At 45.0% G+C, this 25,491-nt stretch overlaps 1 protein-coding gene across 1 annotated transcript; it reads left to right on the top strand.

Annotated features, from left to right (window-relative positions):
- CAPN6 (calpain 6) lies at positions 1–23,862 on the top strand. The gene is made up of 13 exons (XM_004000803.5): positions 1–138; positions 6,297–6,476; positions 14,991–15,122; positions 16,124–16,332; positions 16,842–17,034; positions 17,594–17,787; positions 18,029–18,106; positions 18,212–18,398; positions 19,968–20,090; positions 20,267–20,469; positions 21,053–21,174; positions 21,517–21,653; positions 22,181–23,862. The coding sequence occupies exons 2-13, from the start codon at positions 6,312–6,314 to the stop codon at positions 22,361–22,363; spliced, it is 1,926 nt and encodes a 641-aa protein (XP_004000852.2). The 5' UTR covers positions 1–138; positions 6,297–6,311; the 3' UTR covers positions 22,364–23,862.
- The last annotated feature ends 1,629 nt before the right edge of the window (positions 23,863–25,491 follow it).

Raw genomic sequence — 25,491 nt, 5'->3', positions numbered from 1 at the left:
TGGTACAGCCCAAATAGTTTTCAGGTTAAGAAAGCCAGAATCTTTGTTCAGCCGCACTGACTGAACAGACTTGGTAGGGGTTACCTGGCCAAGAGCAGCGGCGGCGGCAGCAGCAGCAGGGCTCCTGGGATAACTCAGGTGAGCAGCGAGGGCATTTGCAAACTCGCCCTGCAGTTTTATCTGCTGGTGACTTGGAGTCTTTTGAAAGAGGTGAAGAAACTTGAACTTTAGAGTTCATCGAACTCTGCAGCTACCATTTTCAGATTTGTCGGAATCGAGTAGGTGTGTGGGGGTGATTGTGGTTGCCTGGCGATGAGATTTTTCTGGTGATATCTGGTCAGTTGTGTGTGTGTGTGTGGGGAGGGGTGGTGTGCGTGTGTGCGCGCGCACGCGTGTGTGGTGTGGCGTGGTTTTCCTGATAAGGAAGAATAAACCTGGGAGAGAGGTGTGAGGGGGAGAAACCAGGCTGACCGTACTTCCCTCTAGCTTCTGCTGATCCCCAGCTGTGGGCAAATTATTGAACTGCAGGCATGAGCTTGGATCTACACTATGCACAAAAGGTCTTTAAAAGCCCTTGGAAGTGGGGTGCACAGGCTGTGTGCTTTTGCAGCAGAGGGAGTGGCTATCCTGTCTGCACAGCTGGGGGTCCTCCTGCCCTGGTGACAGGTTGATCTTGGCTATTTCATTATCAGTCCGTGGCCGGCCTGGTTTTATTCTTCTCTGACTTTGGCTTTAGTTTAAACTTTGATTTGCAGCTAGGGGCTTAACTGGGCTCCTTGACCAGAGTGGGCTGAGAGGGCAGGGCAGAAAAACGAAAAGGTTCAGAGTATTGCAATTGCGATTGGTTCCGAGGCTTTGGAGCTTGAAGTTTGGTTAGAAACACATGGGGAAATTAAACAAATTCTAACATCCTGACAGTCACCTCTGGCTTCAGGATGACGCATTGTGATTTGTATTAATGTTTTATTGAAAGGTGGCTAATGTCTCGTTTGCTAATCTTTGTTGTGAAAGTGAGGACGTTTTATGGTTGGGGGAATTAAAAAAAAAGATTCTTTGGGTGGGTGGAGGGCGGACTGCTAATTAACTCTTTCTTTCCTCTGGCTGTTTGTGTGCACGAGCGTGTACGTGTGTGTGTGTGCGCGCGCGCGCGTGTGAATACTTGGAATGGGAATAGTATTCTTTAGTTATCCTTATAGAGTCCCTAGCAGGCTAGGGAAAAGTCTAAACACTTGTGTTGTCAGGAATAGGTTAAAAAAAAGTCTTTCCACATCCTTGGGTGTTTCAGTTCCTAAATTAAAAGCAGAAAAAGTCTCTTTGTGACCCCCAAACAGTATTTCTTTGATTAGCCTTGATTTGAAATCATCTCACCTTCTGACAATTTGCACACAAAACTCCTAAGTGCGTTCTTGCAAGAAGACAGAGAGGATTCTAAAAAGCAGGAGGTGTGTAAACTGTGTAACCTTGGGCCCGAGTTTTCACCTTCCTGTAAAAGCAAGTTGGGCGAAGTGATTTCTAAGAGTCCTTCCAGTGTAACATTCTACAAAAATTGGAATTCGATTCTCGCAAGGCTGTAAAATTAGACTTATAGGATGCGCTTTTTCATCCACGAGGGGGGAAAAGTGGGTAGCGGGGCAAGCCAGCCAAAAAGGAGGGGTGGAAGAGAGAGTGCGTACTGAATGGCAGAGGGGCCATTTTATACTGGTCTTTTAAATGTCGATGAGTGTCTTAGTTGAGGCAGGTGATCAAATCTCATTTTCCACTAAGGACAGAAAAGAGATGTAATTTGCTAACGATAAATGTTTTCTAATACTACTGCCATTTAGTGTCGGCAACATCTCTGTCCCTCAGTTTCCCCATGAGCACAATGGAAATACGATGGCTGCCCCGGGCGTCTCAGAGTGTTATTGGGGGAATCTAATGAAAATTAAGCACTGTTTCAACAGTGAAAACAGCTCACATGCTTAATTTCATTAGATTCCCCCAATAACACTCTGAGACGCCCGGGGCAGCCATCGTATTTCCGTTGTGCTCATGGGGAAACTGAGGGACAGAGATGTTGCCGACACTAAATGGTGGCGTGTGGGACTTGATCCTGGATCTGCTGACTCCTTGTTTGCCTTTTATGATTCTGAATTGTTTTGTATGTTTTGATAAAGTGTTTCCTCGATGGAATGAAAGGAAATTGTGCACTCTTTTTTCTTTGAGTTTCTTTGAACCGTCTTCTCTCTCTGGATTGAGTACATGTGTCCTAAATAAAGGTGGATCAGAGGACTTGTATGGTCCCGTTCAGGCCCCGGGATGTCTGGCCGCCAATATGCATTTGATCAGCCGTATGTTCCCTGGTAGATGCGTGTCCATAGATCTAGCTTGGTCACTAGCTAGGTCTTCCACATTCAGTTTGCTCTGCAAATTCCTAATTGCTATGATCTCCCATTTCACTTCAAGTACAGCACAAGGGGGGACACTGGGGCTGGTGGGGACGGGGGCAGTGGGAGGGTGGCAGCAGGGGAAAAAAAACAGCCAGGGATAACACCTCCAGAGCCATGCTCTCTCCCTCTCACCCCCTTAAATGCCCGCCCTTTCTCTCCCACTCACCCCAATCTAAAGCAGTTTGTAAACTGCAGACGGGATTTCCTCTATCAGAGAACGGTTCTCTTTAAGAGACTGAGGCAGATTTCAAGCTTTAGAGCCAAATCTGGTTTCCATGTGAAGGCTGACCCACAGGTGGAGAACAAGTGATTTTCTTCTTAAGAGTTTGCCCAGCTCCCCACGATTTCCAGGCCAGTGAGTAGCAAAAGCTCCTAGCTGCAGCCTTGTGTTCTACGTGGCAGGCTCCCTCGACTTCCCTTGGCGATTCCCAACTTTCCATCCTCTGGATCCACCCCTCCCACTTGCCTGTGTCCACACAGCCATCTCTAGGCATACTCCATCTCTAGGCAGTGGGTCCTAATTGAAATAGTACTGCCTAAGACCATTATCTCTATGCAAAACCCCACACTCTGCTTCAGCCAACCACCCATGATACTACCCCCACCCTGGGACACCCAGGGTCCCTCATCTTAGACGACGTGCACATTCCCTTTGTTAGCTAGAGGCTCCCTTTGGTTGATGCCTAAAGCCCTAGCTTTGATTCTGTTTACTGACTTTCTTAATATGCGGTCTTTAACCTGAAGGCCCTCTCGTCTTCACAGTTGCGTGCAGCAAGATAACCAAGAAGGAGCATTCCCTTTCCCGCTCTCCTAAGCTCTGACGGGGCGAGTTTATGTTTATGACAAACCCAACTTACAAATTTCTGGGTTTCCAAAAGTTTTTTTTCCCCCAGACTTCACTAATGAACCCTCAGATGGGAAGGGTTCAGATTCTCCCATGATCATCAAACCGCGGAAATAAAGACCCTTTTCAATATCTACCGTGGCAATAAATTCTAGGCAGAATGCCTCAAAGTTAGGTATCATGTTTTCTTTGGAGGGTTTTCCTCATTTGAGCTTAAAAAAAAAAAATCCCGTCTTTAAGGAGGCAGTGACCAAAAGGAGCAGTGTGGTGTGATGGAAATCTGCACGCTAAATCAGGCATTACACAAACCCGGGTTTGAGTCAGCTTTGCCGGTTTCTAGCTGCCCCTTCTCTGAGCTGCCATTTCTGCAGATACAACATGAGGGGCACAGATAATATCTACTAAACATGGCTGCCATGAAGAGACCATGAGCCGAAATGCACATTTCGAATGATAAATTGCCATGCAAACGTTCATTGCCTACGTAAGACATCCATCCGTTCAACAAATATTTCCTGGACAATGGTTGTGTGCCCAGTTCTGTGCCAGCCAATGAGAGCACTTACAATGCGTGTCCTGCATTTATGGAGCCCCTTCTACTTACTCAAAATACTTTTGCATTAACCATCTCATTAGGTACAGCCACAGTATAAGGAGGGCAGGATAGATAGCCCCACTCCCCTGATGAGAATATTGAGGCACAAAGAAACCAAGGTCGCAGCAATGGAACACATTTCTCCTGTTACCTAGTCAGAAATGGGGCTCAACTCTACTCTACAAGTCCAAGGGGACTTGGGACTATAATTTTATTCTAATGAAAGCCTGTCAAATTGCAAGCTGATAGCCTGCTATTCCTTATTTACCCTGCACCCCCAAAATGCAGGTGCCCTCACCCAGAAGGCTTGACCTATCCACATCAACTGTATATGCTGCCTCTGAAAGAGTCTACGGGGATCATACTGGTTTTTCAAATCAAACCTGATTTTCCTTTCAATTGATGCTGCTTCTGTCTGGAGACGGGGCTCTCCTTATATAACAGGGATTTCTTTTGCAGGGTCCTGCCTGCCTCGTCATTTGGCTGAGTAGCAAGGGAGACTGTTGGGGGCAGAGGGCCTTCCCAAGAACAGGAAATAACCATTTATCCCAAATGTTCAAGGCCTCGGAGATTCTGGCAAACTAAATACCCTAATTGCCCCAGACTATCCTCCATTTACAATCCCCAGCCTCTGGCGGTCCACCAAACCTTCCAGGGAAAGCTAGAGGCACAGTAGTGTTTGTTGTAAGTTTGAGCGCACGTGAAAATTAGGGTCCATTTGTAACAGACTCCAGAAAGGAGACTGGGCATACGTTCAGATTGGCTCTGATGCTGCTTAATGGACAACTATTACTGATACTACTCATGATTTTAAATACAATGAGATACACTTCAATATTTAAAATATGTGAACACACTTAAATCTGATGACTAAAGGCGTTTTGGTATTTTGCCGGGTCCCGTAGCCTTCAATGCGAAAAGCAATTGTCAATAAATAAGGCTATATATATAAAAAAAACACAACTATAGTTATTTTCAGCTTCTTATTGCTTGGACCCAGAGAAAAGGTAAGTTTGTCTATATTGTCGTTTGCGAATAACATCGAATTCAATTTTTTTATGGTTTTCAAATAGGAAAACAGCTTTACCGGTAAGGCATCTCAATGTAATACTGAAAGGACATGAAATGAGGTAGTAGAGAAGTCTGATTAATATTTCACCTTTTATAAAATTGTGGCTTCCTCTTTATTAACTGGATTTGGAGCTGTGGTACCTACACAGACACTCTTTAAAGTGCTAAGTAGGTTTTTTTTTTTTTTCAAACTTTGTCCACTTTTCAGCAGATCCTCTGACCTTAATCAGATTTTCTTGTTTCCACCCTCATGTAATCATGAAATATAGATAAAATCTATTTTGTCCTTAAAATATATTTTTGAAATGATTGGCATCATGTAAATTTCACAACCCTCCTCTTATTAACCATTGAATGTCAAGAGAGAATCATTAAAATCATTACAAATCTGTCTTTGTGGATCACGCAAAGGCATTGAGAACCCTATTATCACCCCAAAGCTATTTAAATCAAAGTTGCCTTTCAAATTATCCTCATAAAAACCAGTTGTTAGGGACATTTGAGCGTGGGGCACTCAGACATTGCTTGAAGAGCCCCTATATTAATTCTTTATTTAGCCATGTGAGATTTTTTTTTTTTTAAAGAAAAGAAAGCAACAGTGTATTGCCATGGGATAAGAATCTATAGTCCATCAAATCAGTGTAATTGAATTTCAGAGTCCGCTTTTTAAGGCGGGCAAATGATTGCACGTTACACTTTGAAGAAGAAAGACACACACACAATCTTTCTATCTTTCCTTGTCTTTGGAGGCCATCTGCTGAGCTCTGTTGCTTGCATTAGCCTTCCTGGCCAGCAATAAAAAATGCAAAGCTCTTTAAATGATAAAAGGGAAGGAATTGTGTAAAGGGGCTCTTTAGAAGTGAAAGAGGCTGCTTCTCCCCACAAGCACAAAGTGTGTGGCCCTTCAGGGCGCCAAATTATTCTGAATATAGTAAAACAACTTTCTCCTTTTATTTTCAAATTTAGAATTGTCCTTTGCGTTAAACTCCTCTCTGCCAACTAAAACGGAAAGTTGCCCTTTAAATTATAATGACTTACTTTTAACTAGCAATCGTAACATTTATTATCTATTTCTTGGATAATATTGTTACGGCTTATATTGTCCCATTTGGCAAATGAAGATACTGAGGCTCCAAAATGTTTTAGGTGCCCAAGCCAAAGCCCCATGCTAAGCTAATTGGTTGCAGAGTCTGGACCCTACTTTCTATAGAAATGTTCACTTTTCTTAAAGCCAAGCTCCAAGTGCCTAGCTCCAGGAATAAGTCCCTGGGATGACTACTGTTGGTCTAATCTCAGGTGATCTTTAACAGACGTAAGAATTTCTTTCTCCAATGACTACACTTTTTTCTCTTTGTAGACATAGCTCGGCACTATGGGTCCTCCTCTGAAGCTCTTCAAAAACCAGAAGTACCAGGAACTGAAGCAGGAATGTATCAAAGACGGAAGACTCTTCTGTGACCCAACCTTTCTGCCTGAGAACGATTCACTTTTCTACAACCGACTGCTTCCCGGGAAAGTGGTGTGGAAACGTCCCCAGGTAACTTGGTGGTTTTTGTTGTTGCTGTTTGTTGTTGTTGTTTTGTTTTTTGTGTTTTGGTTGTTGTTGTTGTTGTTTTACTTTCTATCTCCTCATTGATCTCTTTCATCATAACTCTGCCTGGTCCACTATTTCTCTTATGCAGCCTACTATACGGAAAGCAATTTAGGAGACAGCTTTAAAATGCTAAGTTTTATGGCTCTGTGTTTCTGGCTCCAGCTTGAGGAATGTTGAATTTCAGTCAAATTTGGTCAGATTTAGTTATTTGAAAGGAAATAAAAAAATAAACAACCACAAATGCCACGCTTGCTTGCGTTCAGGACTTCACTTTAGTAAATGTCGTAACTCAAAAAGCAATTATACTCTTGTCTCTTGACCAAGTTACCTATCATAGCAACCTCAAGATAATCTCAGACCTGTGAGGACGAAAACTCCTTATGCGAGGAGCATAAATGAAATGAACTCTAACGAGGACAAGATGGAATTTGCACTGGGGGAAGGAGACTTCTTTGCTGCTCTTTGCATATCATCATCTAGATTCCCTCACAGTTAGCGAAGTGGGATCTAAGTAGGCGTGTAGGTCTTTTACCATCTCTTAATAGTTACTATGGTTCTCTGTGGAACAGCTGTATATTGTGTCTCTAAAGTAAGTCTCAGGACCTCGTTGCAAGCCCTGCGTGAGTGGGATCTCAATGTATGAAACGATAGGATGATGGAATCTGGAGAATGAATGGCAACCTTGCCCTCAATCTAAAGGGCATCATCACTGGAAGAAAGATATTACACCTGAGCCCCTTCCCGAAGTGGGTGACCCCAGAGATATAGGCCCCAGAGGGCTGTTACGAAATGCAGATTCTTGGGCCTTCACAATATCCCCAACAACGCTCTGATTCCGTGCATTGACCTATCTTTTTGTGCACTCGAGGTTTGCTTTCTTCAGTGAGCAAGCCTTTTACCCGCAACGTTTTAGTTGCCATTTTCACAGCTTCAATTCCTAAATGGACTTCTCACAAGAGCTACTTCAGTTTATGTAGGTTGCCACCAGGTGGTGCCAAGATACATTGGTCACTTCAAGGCTCTTGTTTTTTCTATATGACTCAAAGGACATGTCTCAGTTTTTGCCCACCAAGTATGATAGCCATTGAGAGGGAGACTTGGAGAAGTTCTCTCCATCGGAAGGAAGACTACGCTCCTCTTGACTTTCTGTGCCTTCAGTGGTTGAGTGCACTGACCTGCAATAAAAATCTGGGAAACATGAGCAGAACTCACTAGCCACTAATTCGGTGTGCAGAGAGGTAAGTTTTGTTTTGTTTCGTTTTCCAGAAATGCACGGAGAAAATAGAGCTGGGTTGCTGAAAGCCACTCTTATGAACAAATGATGATAATGAGGCGCACCTCTCGGTTTTGATGCTTGGATATGAAAGGAAGGAGATTGATGGGGCGGAAGTAGCTCAAAGGGAGGCAGAAAATTGAAGGAGGTTTTCCGGGGGGTGACGGGAGGTCTTTTTAAAATAGGACAGACTTGAACATACTCCTTGGCCAAGGAGGAAACAGTAAAGAAGAGGTTGAAGACACAGAAGCGAGAAGGAATGATTGATGAGGGACAGGTCCTGGAGGAGATAGGAGGAGACCCAATGGGCGGCAAAATCACAGGCCAACGTGAAGCCATTTCCCAGACGTGAACCAAGCTGACAGTGCTTCCTGTACTGGCCGGTCTTTAGGCACAGGTTTCCTCCTCTGTCTTGGCTCAGTCTTTTGTCCTGTGCCTTCTTCTTCCAAATTCTGTGGATTGAACCCTAGATGGATTAGCAAGGAAGGAAAGAACTTAATAACCATGGCAATAGTCCATCTTGCCTCTCCCTACTCCTTCCAGGGTGAGGGGATAGCAGAAAGACAGGGTGAATTGGGATGGGAAAGAAAAAGGAATCAGCATCTATGTCATGCCTACTATGGGCCTAGAGACTGTGTTTGGAGTTTTCTGTACATTTTGTTTTTCACCTCATCTTTATTTGTCATGGCTGGGCAAGGTGGGTATCTCACATATTTCTTTAATGTCATTCTGTTTGTTTCTGGCTTGAAAAATAAAGGTAAATATGAGGCCCGTTTTATGGATGGGGAAACTGGGTTTCAGAGCGATGGTAATAATTTGCCTGGGGTCAGACCCCTGATACCCTGGGATTTTAATCCAGGTTTGACTGCAAAGCTGGTTTTCACACTACCATGCTGCTATTTCAGGGAGACAGGCTTGTTTGTGTCTCCTCTCTTGCTAAAATAGGTAGCTTCCAACCAGTCAATTCTCACATTCCTCCTCATTGGGTTGATGCCAATTAATTGACTAATATGATCAGTTAACTGATCCATACTCTCCCTTTTGAGAGCACACTGTGTGTTTCGTCTTCAGCCCAAAGGGAGAGTCTTGAGAAACATTTATTGACCTACTCTGTTCAGCCTCTGGGCAATTTACGGACACAGCCTGGGGTGAGGCACTCCCATTCCAGCTGGAGAGATGGATATTGAGCTATCAAAGAGTTAAATAATAAATTAATGCCCGATAGAAGACATGCTATTTTCAGGCATACAGACAGTAAATCCTATAGGGTTTTGAAGAAGGGGAAGATCCACATAGATTGGAATGGTTGGGGAAGGGGCCTCTTGTGGGAAGTAAGGGAAAAACAAGGTCCTGGACCACCGTCTGAGTCTCCTCAAAAAGCTGTGGATTCCTTTCCAGCCAGAGTGGAGGCCAAGCCTGTGGTCAAGAACCACGTCAAAGTTCTCTGGCCTCCCATCAGGAAAGCTGAGAGACAGCCCTGGGCCTCTCCGAGTTGGCTCAGGAAGACCAGATGGGTCGTTGGCCTCACCCGCTTCATTGGCAAGGTTGAGATCCTGGTTTGCAAGGAAGCTTTCAGACATCTTGTCCCTTGGCATGCCACACAGCCTCATCCTCAACCAGGCTTTATTTTCTGAAGTCTTTAAAATGGAAGAAGCGTGATTAACCTGATAGTTTTCTGTTGCTTTCCTTTCCCATGCTGAAAAGCTTCTGCCTTTATCAGCCTTCATGCCTGCAAACTCCACTGCTAGTTGAACCAAAATGACTTCAGCCAAGCTCCCAGTATCCCAGGGTAGGATTGAGTTCCCCTTCTTCCCACTTGCCACTTCCTTGCTGTGCCCTAAGGAGCCACTTTAGATAGACAGGGATTATGGGAATGTTTTGCAGTTATTCAGGGCCAGCTCATCTGCCTGTACCCTCCATAGAAAAATCCTTCTCCTTAACTCCTTCATTGGCCCAATGGCTGCAGCTATTGTCCTAGCTTCCTGGGGTACAACGGTATATTGCTTGAGACAAGTACTCCTGGACTTTCCTGCCCTTCTGGCGTGTCAACGTATATAGTCTTAGTAAATTCTAAGTTTTACTGACTTATACTGACTTAGAGGCTTATACCGATCGCAAGGCTTCAGGTAAAATTTTGAGGCTGAAATCTGGCTGCCAAATTCCCATAAAAAATCTCTTCTCCAGCTCTCTCCAGCCACTCTCCCCTCCTATCCGCCTCTGGCTTTTTTCCTGACTGACTCATACCCAGCTACAATAGTGTCTTAGAGTCAGACACATCTAATCCCTGACTAAAGTGGAGCAAGCCCTCATGGGGGTTTGCACAGCCAGCTGTGGGGGAAGTGAGGGCACCTGCACAAGATCTCCTGTCAGCTCTGGTAGAGTTTTGAGTTTGGTCTCTACTACCATTACCATTGCCCGGGTCCTTCCACTAGGAATACCCTCCCCAAGGGCCATTTCACTACGCTGGATGGGAGGAGGGTGACGGGGTTCTGGATAAAAGCCAAAGTGGTAGGAATGGAAGGGAAAGTTTGATGAAGGGAAGATATTAGAAGAATACACAGGCCTTGGTGATGGATTGCCTGTGAGGAAACAGTAAAGAGGAAATACTTCTCTCGGTGCTAATAGAAGTTTCCAGCTTCCCACTGAATGTGACACCTCTATACAGTAGTTTCGGCCTAGGCTGTTCAAAAATGTATTGTTCTTCCCAGAGACCATGTCCCCCAACCTGATTAGTCCTAATGTTTTCCACTGTTGACACAGTTGAAGAGAGTTGAATCGGCCCATTCTCTTTACTGTTTACTTTACTTTCCTGTTTATTATAAATTCCCCGTTTTAACAGCTTTATCAAAGTACAATTTATATACTATAAAATTTACCTGCTCTAATTGTACGATGCAATGATTTTTAGTAAATTCACAAAGTTGTGAAGACATCACCACAATCCAGTTTTAGTGCAGACACATCATCCCAATAAGACCCTTCGTACACATTTGCAATGAGCAAACATCCCCCCCCCCATTAAAGGTCGTCAATAATCTCCTTTTAGTTTCTATCTAGATTCACCCAATTCTAGACATTTGACTTAAGACAGAATCATAAAAATAGCTGGTTTCTCTTGTTTTGCATAACATTTTCAAGGATCATTCATGTGGCAGCAGGTAATCAATTTGTCCCTTCTGTGGCTATACAGAATTCCATTGCACGGATATGTGAATTCTTCCCAATAAAGCAGTTTGAGATTTATATCTGGAGTCTTCTACCAGAACTATGAAGGTTCAAGTAAGAAGATAACTAGGCAGTGACTTGGTTGCGTAGGTTGGAAGTGAAAGGTAGGCTGAAGATCTTAATTCTCAGACTTCATATTGAATTTCCCTCAGAGGGGTTAGGAAGGAAGTGAATATTTTACTGATGACAAAATCTTCACACAAAAGTAAAATTCTCCAGCAGGTAAAGTGGACTCCTTGAGAGCCTCGTCCAACATTGGTCCCCAAGTCCAGGTCTACCTACAAATGCCCCGCTTGGAGATGGTGCTTTAGTTTCTATGGCAGCCCTGAGCCTTCTAGAACCACTTAGAGTGCTGGACTTTAGTCATAATGTATCGACTGCAGGGCCGGCCTCACTTGTAGCTGTCCATGCCCCCATCCCGTCAGTACTCCAAGACTTCATGGAGTATTCTGGAAAACGCCTCCACTTTTCTGGTTGCTGGTTTTCTAGGCATCCTTTCATTTTGCTGTGGTTCTTGAGGTTTGCCTGGGACATCAATTTTCACCTGTGTAAAAAAATTGCGAAAGATGTGGATGCTGTGGGTGCAAAGGGAGTCACATAGAATGATGTGTGTAGGGCTCCAAGGCTTGTAATTGTATGTCTCCCTTCCCCCAATCTTCCAGAGGTCTATGTGAAGGGACATGAGCTAAGCGCAATGAGAAGTTCTCTCAGGGCTCAGCTAAGAGAACATATTTCCTGGAGAAACTGTTTTGCTTATGGAAGGCTTTGGCGCAGGGATGGGGATAGGCAGAGACCATTCCTGGCTTTACTCTTGGTGTCCAACTTCCTAGTTGTGTGTGTTTCCCCCTAAGAAATTATTTTGCCTTGACAAACAGCCCAGTTCAAGGATCACAGCAACTGTGCCAACACAGCTGGGAGCCATTAGGGGCCCAGCATCTCCCCTCCCTCTCAAGCCACCCAAATATGTGAATATGTGAGCCGTGACCTCTCCCCAACTCCATTCCTTACCACTCTAGCAGAGCTCAGGCTGAAATGTCCCATCTGTACTCTATATCTGTGCTCTGAGCTACAGAAAATTTTCTCCAGCCTTACTTCCCTACTCCCAACAGGAAGACACCCTGGTGTCCAAAACTATGGGAAAAGTCAATCAGCAGCCACTTCATTATTTTCAAGTGTGTTGCCAAAAAGTCCGTTTGGCTCTTTGACTTGCAGTGGCTTGTTACCCTTTACCCTTTTTACCTCTTTAGCCCCTTTCTAGTCTCTGACTTCCTTAAAAAGGTAGAGGATGTGGCAGAATAAAGATTTTCACCCATGTTTCATATCACGGTGCTGACACACGTAAGAGATTGGTTCACATTTAGTTGATTAAATTGAGGAGTTTAAAGCCCGTTGGTGATATTTAGCCTGGAACCAAAAGCTAAGATATAACTTAAGCAAGTCTTCCAGAACAACGAAGAGCTTTTAGGTGAGCGTTAAGGAAAGAGGCATGAAACACTGGGATGGATGACTGATACAGGTGGTTGCAGCTCTGTCCCTGAAGAGCTGCACACCATTACCTTTTTTGTGGTGGACATCCATTAACCTAAAGGCAAATGGATGGGCCAGCTGAGGTCTTGAGTTTCCTTCTCAAATTATACGTGCTTTTGAAGAACCTAAAACTTTAATCCTAGGTCTCCTACTAAACTAGCTGCACACCCGGTGGGGGGCAAGTTGCTGCCTTTCTCTGAGCCTGTTTTCTCCTTTGTAAAATAAGCAAATTGAATAAATAGTCCCTAAAATTTCTTCCAGCTTTGACAGTCAATGGCCTGTTAATTTATCAGGTTTTAAAACCCATTGTTAAATGGCTATCCATCATGTATGAACAGTGGTGAAGTAAAACGTGGGCCAGTTTATAAGAGGAAATAGAAGATACAGAATCTTGGGCCCAAATGTATATTCTTTTGTGATTACATACAGCTACACACACACACACACACACACACACACACACACACAATGACCATACTCAGCTTAGATCTATAGGAGAATAATTACCCAGTTCCTCAATTTGAGTTCTGTTTACATGTATTTGTTCATTTACGTGACCCTTTAGATCTTGAATAAAAGTTGGCATGCCAAAAGTGTTGGCTGAGCCTGGATCCCTGCTGTGAAATGAGAGCCTTATGGAAATCCAAGACACTGTAATGTAACTCCAACCACTAATAACTTTACATAAAACCAGCAAATCATTTGCCTTAATAATCTAAAAGGACACTTTTCCTTATGTCAGTGTTCACTTTATTGTTTTTCCATGCTAAGCAACAATTCTACGTGTCATCTAAACTCAAGAAATCATTGGATAACTTGATGTCTTGCTCCAAATCAAATGGTAACACTTGACCCACAAAAGAAAACTGTGTTTAGTTTCATCTTAGAAAGGGCAAAGAGACAATTAGGAGAGAAAGAGTATCAGGGCCTAATTCAATACTCAACACACCTGCTTTATTCTCAATAAGTGAAAAAACAGGCAACCTCCACCCCATGAAAAATATTAAGATAGAAGTCTTCTAAGACAAAAAAGTAATGATGAGACACTAGGTATGCGTCTAAAAAAAAAAAGTGACCAGAAAATCCAAAACTGAAAACCCACCTAACCCTCGCCTTTTGGCAGAGGGATGCCCAATTAATCTTCAGTTTGGATTCGTCCCTGCCTAGAATGCTTATTCCTTTCCAGAGTTATTTTGGCTTTTAAAGAATATATGGAATGTTTCATTCTGTAGACCAGACCCTTCATCAAGGAGAATTATGTCCATTTAAAAAAGAGGTTTGAGAAGCAGAAAAATATAGCTGTCTCTATTTAATAAATTTTAAAAGGATGTATGTCTAGATTTTCTTTCCATTTGAGATGAGGATTTATTTCTGCTGGGTAAGCAGAATGTCAAGGTACCGGCCAACGGCCTCCTCCACGAAGCTTTCTCCAGCTACTCAAGACTTCATTGGTATTTCCTGCCTTTGAACTCTGCAAGTGCTGATTCTCTGAGTCACACAATCATGTCTTCAATTATACGATGTTATGTATGCGGCTATGCCTTTGTCTATGCTGGTCTCTCTATTCATTATGCCTCCATACCTCTCCCTTGTCCAACTACCTAATGCTAGTCATCCCCAAAGCTTCATCTCGAGTGTTGCCACTGCTATTCAATCTATTCTGTTTACCACCAGGGAAACATTGGGGATCTTTCCTTTAGACACTGATTATACTTTGCAGATAATTCCGATGTGCCTTCAGACGTTGTGTTGTAGTTGTCGTATTTGGGTCTCATTTTCCCACTCACAGTGGGAAAGGCACAGCTGTTGACATGTTGGGGAAAGAGACACACATACACCCCAAACAAATGTTTCCCCCACTCTGTCTAGCTTCCCTCAGAACATCCTCACAGGAACACTCCAGCAGACGCTCTTTTCCCACAGACGTGGAAAAATCTAGTTGCCATGGAGACTGCTGTTGCCTTCGCTTTACGTTGGGAGAGGGCTTTCTGTGTAAGGTCTCCTAATTCATTTTCCCAGAGAGGGAGAGCAGGTGCTTCAGGAAATTTCATCCTGACAAATGGGAGCAGAATGCAATGTGCTAATCTCTAGTTCCATTCAGAAGCTCCCTGCTAGAGTGAAAACTCTTCCAAATTTCGATGCTAGCTCTGAGGGTCCCGGCCAGCACATCTCAACCTGTCTCCACGTGTCCCCTCCTCCCATTTCTCCTGTTATTCCCCATATAACCCTTTTCCTGTGGCTAGATGATCTGCTTTGGACTTTTCCTCACCACGCCTAGTCCCATGCCAACCTTCACTTTATCCCACTAATGGAAATCCTAGTCGCTATCTTTAACCCAAGCTCTTCTTTGAAGTCTGTCCTGCCTCCCTCAGCTCACATTGACCCTCGGGAAACCCTTTCCACATTCTCAGAACCAATGATTGTATCCACAGGACATCTGTGATGACCCCCGTCTGATTGTGGGCAACATCAGCAACCACCAGCTAATCCAAGGGAGACTGGGGCACAAGCCGATGGTCTCTGCGTTTTCCTGTTTGGCTGTTCAGGAGTCTCACTGGACAAAGGTATCCCCCTTCTTGTGAGACTTCACTCAGTTTCCACCTTCTTGTCTTCTTTAGTAATTTGGGGAAACATCAGGTCATAAGTTTTTTAGATTGTTCAATTCCTGAAGTCGAAGATATTAACTACATGACTTCTCTCCATTTATTACTAGGGTTTTTTATAAGTACAGGAAATTGAACAAATTTTACAGTGACTGCCTCTATACTCACCTAGATTCTTACCATTAAAATTGCTCTATTGGTTTTGTCACACAAGAGTTGATCTTCTGTCACTGGCAGTACTTTGACTTAGTAGCTCTGCACACTTGTCTTCTCTGTACCAAATGGAGTTATAGAGTACCAGCAGGGGCCAGGAGATCACAGATATGGGTAACAGAAAAGACAAGAAAGATGGAAATCGTTCCTTGAAACAGTTCTAATAAATTATCGAATACAAAAATTCCTTTGGCATTTAGGTAGAGTTGAAGACAGTGGAGTGTTGACTTGATTTTTCTTCAAAAAAAATAATTTTAGAAGAGTAATTTGTAATTGCATATAAAAAAGAGAATTTTCTAAAGATAATTTTATTCAAGGTGTGAATAAAATCTGTATTCGATAGAATCTTCATGAAGTCTCTAGGATGGGCCTTTAAACACTGGGCCTTGTAGTTTCATTGATTTTGTCTTTTAGGTGGTTAAACATGCCACCGTGAATATGTTTGTGTGGACAGTATCTCATGATCGAGTTTGAGATTATCTATGGGAAACAATTCAACCCCTACCTGGCTCCCCCCAGTTATCCTGTGTGCATTCAGGCATGGTAACGCTATCCTCGGCAAAACTGAACTAGGGAAGCGAAAGCTGTAGGAAAAAATGCCCAACCTTGGACCTCCCAACCTAGACCCAAACCCAATGTATTTGATGTGCTTCCTGTTGCCATATACATTTGCCAGAAGTCAACTGCAATCTCAGTTGTTGGATATCGTGTGGCGAATAAGAGTTGTATGAATGTTTTTATGTTTCCAGACAATTCCCAACCATAAGGAGCAGGAATGGGACCCTCGGAAACTAGATAAATATGCTGGAATATTTCGCTTTCGTTTCTGGCATTTCGGAGAATGGACTGAGGTGGTGATTGATGACCTGTTGCCCACCATCAATGGGGATCTGGTTTTCTCCTTCTCCACTTCCATGAATGAGTTTTGGAATGCTCTACTGGAAAAGGCTTATGCAAAGTAAGGAGGGGGTTGACCACTCAGGGCACACGAGGAGAGGAACGCCACATTTGTCCTTGGGAGCTCATGCTCTGCCAGCCCAGCCCCTGAGTTTACACTGGGCAGGACATCAGTCAGATCCAGGGCATTGCTTTGGGCATGGGACTGGCTCTCAGAAATCCTGGATGATAGACAAATGAGCTGTGCTGGTTTCCATTAAAAACCCTCCCTGCTCCTAGGTGCCCCTTCCTGCGGCTAATCTGCAGATCAGATGGCATTGTAGCCTCAAATTCTCTCCTTCTCTAATGTTTACCTGGAGAAAGAAGTTTCTTCGTGGACTGTCCTTGTTCAACCCAGCCTAAGCCTAGAAATCGCTGCCTATAATCTCAAAATACCTCTCATTTTCATACCTAGAGAAAAGCCAGCTGGTAAAGGCTGGCTGGGCAGGGACTGTTCTAATTCTTGGGAACAAGATACCCTTCACGTGGAAAAGTAAATTTACAAAGATAACCTTGCGTATTTGCCCCCAGGCTCCTTGGTTGTTATGAAGCCCTCGATGGTCTGACCACCACTGATATCATTGTGGACTTTACTGGCACGTTGGCCGAAACTGTTGACATGCAGAAGGGAAGATACACTGAGCTTGTTGAGGAGAAGTACAAGCTGTTTGGGGAACTTTACAAAACATTTACCAAAGGAGGACTGATCTGTTGCTCCATTGAGGTTTGTTGTCACCCCAAAACAACCATTCTTTGCTCACTCTACAAAACTGAGTAGGGAATGTCATCCTTACCCCCGAGACTCAGGAAAAGACATTGCAGAACTCAGAAAATTAACAGTACACTTTGAGTCCTGGAGCAGAGACCATACAGCTTTAACCTTTTATGCTTTTGCACCAACCATCCCACTGGGGGCCAATGCAGCTTCTGAGCTGGTGTAAATAGCCTCTGCTAAATTCTTCCTTCTGCCTCTGCCCCTGCAGGTGAGGTTATAGCTGTTTGCTCATGGAATAAACCAGCCTCACCAAAATTTAAAGCTGCTCATGTCAATGTACCACTGTGGGTACTTTCAATCTGAATTGCTTAACTGAGTTGTTATATTAAATTCTGTATTTCCTTTCTTTCGCTTGCTTTGTGCCAAGTCAAGATATCTGGATAAAATTTCTATCCACATAGGGAGAACTAGCTTTAACCCCACTGGGGTAAACCAATCAAGGAAGAGGAGGAGCCAGGCCTTGGGTCTCCCAATTCTTGTGGCCTTATGTATCTTTCTTGGTTCTCAGTCTCCCAATCAGGAGGAACAAGAAGTTGAAACTGACTGGGGCCTACTGAAGGGCCATACCTACACCATGACTGACATTCGTAAGATTCGTCTTGGGGAGAGACTGGTGGAAGTCTTCAGTACTGAGAAACTGTATATGGTTCGCCTGAGGAACCCCTTGGGACGGCAGGAATGGAGCGGCCCCTGGAGTGAAATGTGAGTGACATTTCCCTTGGACTGCCACATCTCCAAAGCCCTACAGTTTGTCCTCGCGCCCCATCCCTCCATACTGCTAGTGTGCTGTCAATGCTTAGTGACATTTGTGGGGTCTGTGACCCAGCCGGAGGTGAAATAAAGCAGGTCCGATCCTCATGCATTCTGGTCCATTAGCATCCTGTTTACTGTACAAAGTCAATGGCAAAAATGATGGCTTATCCCTTTGCTCATTTGCCTCTAGCTCTGAAGAGTGGCAGCAACTGACTGTGGCCGATCGCAAGAACCTGGGGCTTGTTATGTCTGATGATGGAGAGTTTTGGTGAGGAGGGGTTTTCTGTGCTAAGGGAATTGGGTCTCCACATGGAACTACAAGGGGAGGTATTAAGTACCATCTTCATTTCTTTCCTGCCTTCCTTCCATTCAGGATGAGCCTGGAGGACTTTTGCCGCAACTTTCATGAGCTGAATGTCTGCCGCAATGTGAACAACCCTGTTTTTGGCCGCAAGGCGCTGGAATCGGTGGTGGGATGCTGGACTGTGGATGATGATCCCCTGATGAACCGGTCAGGAGGCTGCTATAACAACCGTGATACCTTCCTGCAGAATCCCCAGGTGTGAATCCATTTTTTTTTTTTTTCCTTTGCCTCCAACTTAGCAAGGCAATAGGAACTCAGGTCTCACCTCGGAGTATTTCTTTGACATGAATTCTTCAATTTGCGGCAACATTGTTCAATCTGAGCAGTCTTCTCTGGCTGCCGCTCTCCTGGCCGTACTGCTTAGTATGGATTTTTGTGATTGTCCCTCATTGGACACGAAGGATCTGCTCCCGGACGCTTTCTCAATTCTTTTTCATTTCCTTATTGCGCAACTGTTCTCTTGGGGGTGGATTTACTATACGTGTCTTCTTTCTCATGCAGTGATTCTTCTGAATGCCATCGTTATATTTCCCTTTTCTCAGCCAGAACCTGGTCATTTTGCCCAGGATTTGAATCACTACCCTGTCAGTGAGGCCATGCCATCAATCTTCTGTTACAATGCTCTTCCAGAGGATACGTTAGGACTCAAGCCCAGGCACGCCCCAAAGCAAAAAATCCTAACGTCCAAAGCCTGAATCTATAGTAATCTTGATGGTTTTACCCCATAATGTGCTGAAGAGGTAACCCACAGGAGACAAGAATTCTGACTGTATTGCCACCTTACATGGGTGTGTCTTTTCTTTCCATGGGCCTCACTGGCCACGCAATTTGAAGAACACTAGATTAATAGACTGATTTACTTAACTCACATATTTTACGCATTCCTTTCATCTTGATTGTCCTTAAAGAAAAGAAAGCTCCCATTACCCTCTACCTCATCTCCATGTACAACCCCGGAGATGTTTCAAATATCGGGCACATATAGCAAGCTGGAGAAATGGGCTTTCGGCTTCACTCTTACCTGTCTGCACAGTGCACAGGATTGATCTTTAGGGTCCTTGTGAGCCTCTGGCTCTGAATTTATTTTCTGTTTCTTGCAAAAGGGAGGGAGCAACAAGATCTGAGTGGGAGATAGAGACAGAAAGAAACACCAAGACAGCGACAGAGTGAACATTCAAATGCCTTTTAATTTTACTTCCCAGTGGCACCATGGGTCCCTCAGATGAGGTTTTAAAGTCTCTAGCACAGGTCTGCAGCCTTCCCTGGAGAGGTGGTTGCAAAGCATCACCTCTCTAAGGGAGTGGATCCAGCCCCTCCACAAGCCACACATCTGGGCTAGCTATAGGAGGCTAGCTGAAGGGAGTGGCTATAGTGTCAGGTTAAGTCACACAAAAGTGCTTTTTGCCTTTATAGATTCTGGAACTTTCCTGTGTGCAGTTTTTAAAAGCAAAGGGCAAAACAAAACAAAAAAGCCTAAGATCTTACCGAGAACTTATCAAAACAAAGCATACCTTCTTTGGCATCAAAGATCTAGGCATGGAGTTGTCTCTCAATCCATGCTGAACGTCATAGGGAGGACCAAAGATATGACCTACACTTAGCACGTCTATGGATTATCCAAGGCCTCATTGTCTGGTCAATGGCAAAGTCCAGAAAACCATGCAAGTCTCGACTTCTCGGTGTAGAGTTTTCTTCCCTGAAATCTGAGCCGGCTCATCTGAAATGAAAGTGCTAACTAAGCTCCTTGGTGGCCTCTTTCCTTTAGTACATCTTCACTGTGCCCGAGGATGGGCACAAGGTCATCATGTCACTGCAGCAGAAGGACCTGCGTACTTACCGCCGCATGGGAAGACCTGACAACTACATCATTGGCTTTGAGCTCTTCAAGGTAAGAATGGGCATTAGGAGCAGAGAGAATAATGGCAACCAGAGTCGAAATTAGGATGGCCTGCAGTTAGGGGACTGAAGGTAGGTCCAAGGATAAGGAAAGCAGAGGACCTAGGATCTCCTAACACAAACACTGATCTGAGCAGAATGGAGCCTTTCATCCCGTTTCACTTCCAGGTGGAAATGAACCGCAAATTCCGCCTCCACCATCTGTACATCCAGGAGCGTGCTGGGACTTCCACCTATATCGACACTCGCACTGTGTTTCTGAGCAAGTACCTGAAGAAAGGCAACTATGTGCTTGTCCCCACCATGTTCCAACATGGCCGCACCAGCGAGTTTCTCCTGAGAATCTTCTCTGAAGTGCCCGTCCAGCTCAGGTTCAGCTTCCTTGGCCAGCCCTGCAAACTCCTATTTTCTGCTTTACCTCCAATCCTAACCTCCTTGACCCTGCTCCTCCTGTACAGACACACAAAAGGACAACTTGTTCATGTCAGACTTCACTGAAATGATGGCGGTAGAAATATTTCTCAAAATGGTTATTTTCACAACCATGAAAAATTCCTTAGGAGAGGTCTGAGCTTCAGAGCTCTGAGCTGCCATTTCAGGGGAACGGGCCTCTAACCTAAGCTTTTCCACTTATATCTTATCTTCCGTTCTCCGGCTGACTCTATATTCTCTCGAACAGCTGGCACTCCTCACTGCTCCTGTGCTGTGTTCCGAGTGCTGGGTCACCAAAGCTACCTTTTCACCCCAGCCATGCCTACTCTGATCTTTATCTGCTGGTCCTTAAAGCGAGGGGAAAGCAAAACAGATTCATAAAATATAAGCTATGCCTGAGGAGGAATGGGCTGGGTCACTCAGCATTCCATGCCTTTCAGCAACAATGTCTGCTTTGGCAGGCCTGTCTCCTCATCAGAGGGCCTTCATCATCAGTGGCGTATCTTCTTTCTGATGTTCCAGGGAACTGACTCTGGACATGCCCAAGATGTCCTGCTGGAACCTGGCTCGTGGCTACCCGAAGGTGGTTACCCAGATCACTGTTCACAGCGCTGAGGGCCTGGAGAAGAAGTATGCCAATGAAAGTAAGAACGGCAGAGGTGTCTGGGGAAGCAAACTTCGGTTGCATTTATTGCATGTATGGCTAGAAAAGATGGTCACAAATGATTCTCTCCAGCGGTATTCAGTCTAGAGAAGTCCGGAGGGCTGTCAACCTTGACAGAGAAAGGGATGTAAACTTCTTTGGGCAAGGTCTACACAATGCTCCCTTTCATAAAGTATGGAAAAGAAAAGGGAATCAGGAGCAAAAGTTCTAGGTCATTCTGATACCCAGATGCTATGCTACAAGTCCTAGTGAAATACTTTCTTGACTACCTAGAAAGAAAACTTTAACGACTCTGTTAAAAAGCAACTGCCACTTTTTCCAGCTGTAAATCCATATTTGATCATCAAGTGTGGAAAGGAGGAAGTCCGTTCTCCCGTCCAAAAGAATACTGTTCATGCCATTTTTGACACCCAGGCCATTTTCTATAGAAGGACCACTGACATTCCTATTATAGTGCAGGTAAGAATGTGAACGGGCCCCGCCCCCCGCCCCCCCCCCCCCCCAGGATGGCTCACATTCCGTACAGGATTCTAGATTATCCCCAGTGCCTCACCTATCTAGGATACAGAGCAAGGGTTATCCTCACTTCCTTGTGGGCAGAAGTCCACATGCTCACAGGTACACATGTCGACAGGCACTTTAAAATCCCACGAGCACCATGTGCCAGTTCAGATGACCCTTATCCTGACCAGGGATAGGTCAGGATGGACCGCCAGGGTTTGGCTGTTTTTCTGACTTGATGCTTCTGCCCGTCCGCCTTTACATAGCCGTCTCCTAGCTCGAGGCGTCCCTTGAGCCCTGCTGGCTGGCTTTTCATCTCTACTCTGTGCGGTATCTTCCCGTCAGCCAGAGACATATCAGGAAAGATAGTCTCTTGGTTTTAAAACAGACCTTTCCAAGTTCCGCACTGGGTTCTAGGTGCCACGGGGCAAAGTCCAGTCTCGCAGAGGGTGGCTCATATTCACTCTTTCAAATCGTCTCTCCAGGTGTGGAACAGCCGAAAATTCTGTGATCAGTTCCTGGGGCAGGTTACTCTAGATGCTGACCCCAGTGACTGCCGTGATCTGAAGTCTCTGTACCTGCGCAAGAAAGGCGGCCCGACTGCCAAAGTCAAGCAGGGCCACATCAGCTTCAAGGTTATTTCCAGCGATGATCTCACTGAGCTCTAAATCTTCAGCTCTAGCGAATCCTGACAGAGCTGTCCATCCTTTTCTTTTCTGTCAGATGCCAGGTCTTACCTAATTCATAATCCTTTGAAAGAAAGAAACTCACAGTAACTAACTTTTCCTTTCTTCTCATAAGTTCCCCATACCTCCCAATCCAAGTAGCATCACTAGCTACATAACCTATATACCTCCAGCAGCTGGACAGGGGGAGGTGACAGTTCTATGTGGAGGTCATACAGATGTTTGCCAACAAAAGATCTCCGGGGCTTCCGGGGGTGAAATTCAAGCAGGACAACAAGAGCCTGGATACCCTACAGATGTCTTCGCTGCTTTGAGGTGCCCAGCGTTATCTTCCCTGTAGGGCGTGTTGAGGAAGGAAGGAGGGGTGATCAAGGCCAAGCCGGTCTAGCCTGACATCCCAGCTCCTGACTGAACACTACAGACCTCCCAGCAGCATCCGACCCAGCGGCCAGCACCCGCTTTTAAGTCCCCAGCCTTTATCACCCCGAGCACCATTGCCACCTCCGTCACCACCTCCGGAAAGCGTAGTCCTGCCCTCACCCGAGTCACCGCCCCCCCCCCCCCCCCCGCAGTAGGTTTGACCTTCATGTTGAGGAAGCTTCCTAGGTGCTTAATGACGAGCTGGAGTTGAGTGAGGCCTAGATAGCGGGCAGGGCCTGAGCTCCAGCTCGGTGGAAGCCAGCTGTGTGCCACAAGAGGGAAAAGTGGAAGAAGCTGCAGTGGGAGACGAAGCCTCGGTCCCCCACCCATCCACACACACCTACACTCACACACGCGCACGTAGGCGCGCACGAACTACCGTTCAGGCAGTCAGTGGGCACGAGGAAGGACAAAGCAGTACCACACGCTCCCGAAAGGATGAGAAAACCCACCCGGGCATAGGATAGCCAGTTTGGGGCCCCTGACTGCAATGTGAAATCTCCTGCTGCTGCTAGGTTTACAAACAAGCCTGTTGTCCTGTGCCTCCTAATATCATTGGTACTGAAGACCCCATCTGGGGGCTTGAGATTCTGGGTCCCATCCCAGGCCCCTCAGGCGTTTCTTTCATTTGGGAAGCTTCCCTCCCCGGGGGCATTTGTTTGCCCTCTTGTTTTTCAGTGTTTCTACAGAATTCTCTCTAGGGTCAGTCATTCTGAACTGTTCTTCCCCCCCAATCTCATCTATCAACGTTCTACCCCTCTTTCAAGGTCCAGCATAAATGCCACCTCCTCCACGAAGCCTTCCCTAACTCCTCCCAACCCCCACCTCTGACAATATTTCAACGCTTCCGCAATGATGAAGAAAAAACATAGCTGTAGTACTTAGTCTAGTCCAGCACGCATTCATTTAAGAATATATTTTGTAGGGTTTTTTTTTTTTTTTTTTTTTTTTAGTTCACTGATTTCCTACCATGTTTTTCAGTCTGTGTAACTTCTGCAGTGCCTTCACCACACTGCCTTACATAATCCAAACCACAATAAAGTTCACATTCAATAAACCGACCAGTCTTGGCTTGATTCGATGGGATGGGAAAGATGGCAAAAGTGACCATCTCTTGAGACTTGTTTTGGAGCCGCTAGAATTGGGAGTGGGGAGAGGGGAGTTTGTGCAGAGGCCTTAGCCACGTTCTGATGGTGCAGTCCTTTATCCAGGTGGCAGACGGGGAGGTTGGGAGAAGAGAATGGAGAGGGGCCCTCTTCTAGTCCACATTCAGGGATATTTGAGTGGTATTGGGGGGTTACACGATTTTGAAGCCCCTACAAGATCGAACCCAAGGCCAAAGCCACAGTGGCCATATCTTTCAAGGGCAGACCTCCCCACAGGAGAAAACAGCAAAGCCTTCCTCCCGGCATCTCCTTTAGAGCCAAATGGATGTGAAGACATCACTCACTCGCTTCCACCCTCAATATCTCATCTGCCCATCTGGAGGGGGTGGTCCGCGGAAGCTCCCCTTTTTTCTTCATCTTTGCCCCTTGACAGGCAAGGATACCTAGGCAGGGGAGGGGTCTGCAAGCTCAGCAGAACAGTCCTTAACCCGTCGCTACAGCACTAGCCCAGAACACAGTAGAGACGAACTTTTAAATACGGGTATTCAGATGCGGTAGAGCTTTGTCAGAAATGAGCTGTACTGTACGAGTAATGTAATAGTTCTCTATGGTCAACAGATGGCACTATGATATTACAATTAGGCTCAAAGAAGCTATTACATTTTTTTTTTCAGAATGAGCATGTTTTTCCCCCAACTAAAAGGTAGAACAGAAAAGGAACCAACACTTTTTGATTTTTTGCGATGTGTCAGGCTCCATGCCCACTGCTCTGTATTCTTCACATCTCATTTTAATGCCCATGACAACTATACTGAAGTGCTGTTATTCCCGTTTTGTTTGTTTGTTTTCAAAAATAAGGAATCGAAGCCACCGAGAGGTTCACTGCCTTACTCAAGGTTGTTCGGTCAGTAATCATGTCATGATTCTTAGGCAATCACCTCTATTGACTCGTAGGCCTTGACCCTTTCTGGGAAGATATGCTGTCCCACAGAAAGTGGAAATATCTTCCCTACACTTATAATACCAGCGGTATATCCACAAGACTGTACCAAGAAGTGTCCAGCTAGCATACAAAATGTTTCTCTCTTGGAATCTTTACCTCTCTCATTTATGTGTGCACATATGTACTTACATATGCACACATAGAGTCTGTCAGTAGACTTGGTTTTCCCGAAAGGAATCCAATGCAATAATACACACTGATATGTGTGGGATAACGACAACACAAGTGCATCTCAAAATAATTACGCCGAGTAAAAGAAGCCAGAACAAGAGGATGCAACCTGCCTGAATCCATTCATATAAAATCTTGAAAATGCAAGGGGCACCTGGATGGCTCAGGTGGTTAAGCATCTGACTCTTGATGTTGGCTCCGGTCATAATCCTAGGGTCATGGGATGGAGCGCTGTATTGGGCTCCGTGCTGAGCATGGAACCTGCTTGGGATTCTCTCTCTCTCTCTCTCTCTCTCTTTCTCTGCCCCTTCCCCCCACCTCAAGAAAAATAAACATTTAAAAAAAATCTTGAAAATGCAAACTGCTCTCTAGCAATGTAAAACTGATCATTTGTTGCCTGGGGAAATGGG

The sequence above is a fragment of the Felis catus genome, chromosome X, assembly GCF_018350175.1.
Source record: "Felis catus isolate Fca126 chromosome X, F.catus_Fca126_mat1.0, whole genome shotgun sequence".
Classification (NCBI taxonomy): Eukaryota; Metazoa; Chordata; class Mammalia; order Carnivora; family Felidae; genus Felis; species Felis catus.
The sequence above is the reverse complement of the archived record's forward strand: the minus strand, read 5'-3'. Positions and strand labels throughout refer to the sequence as shown.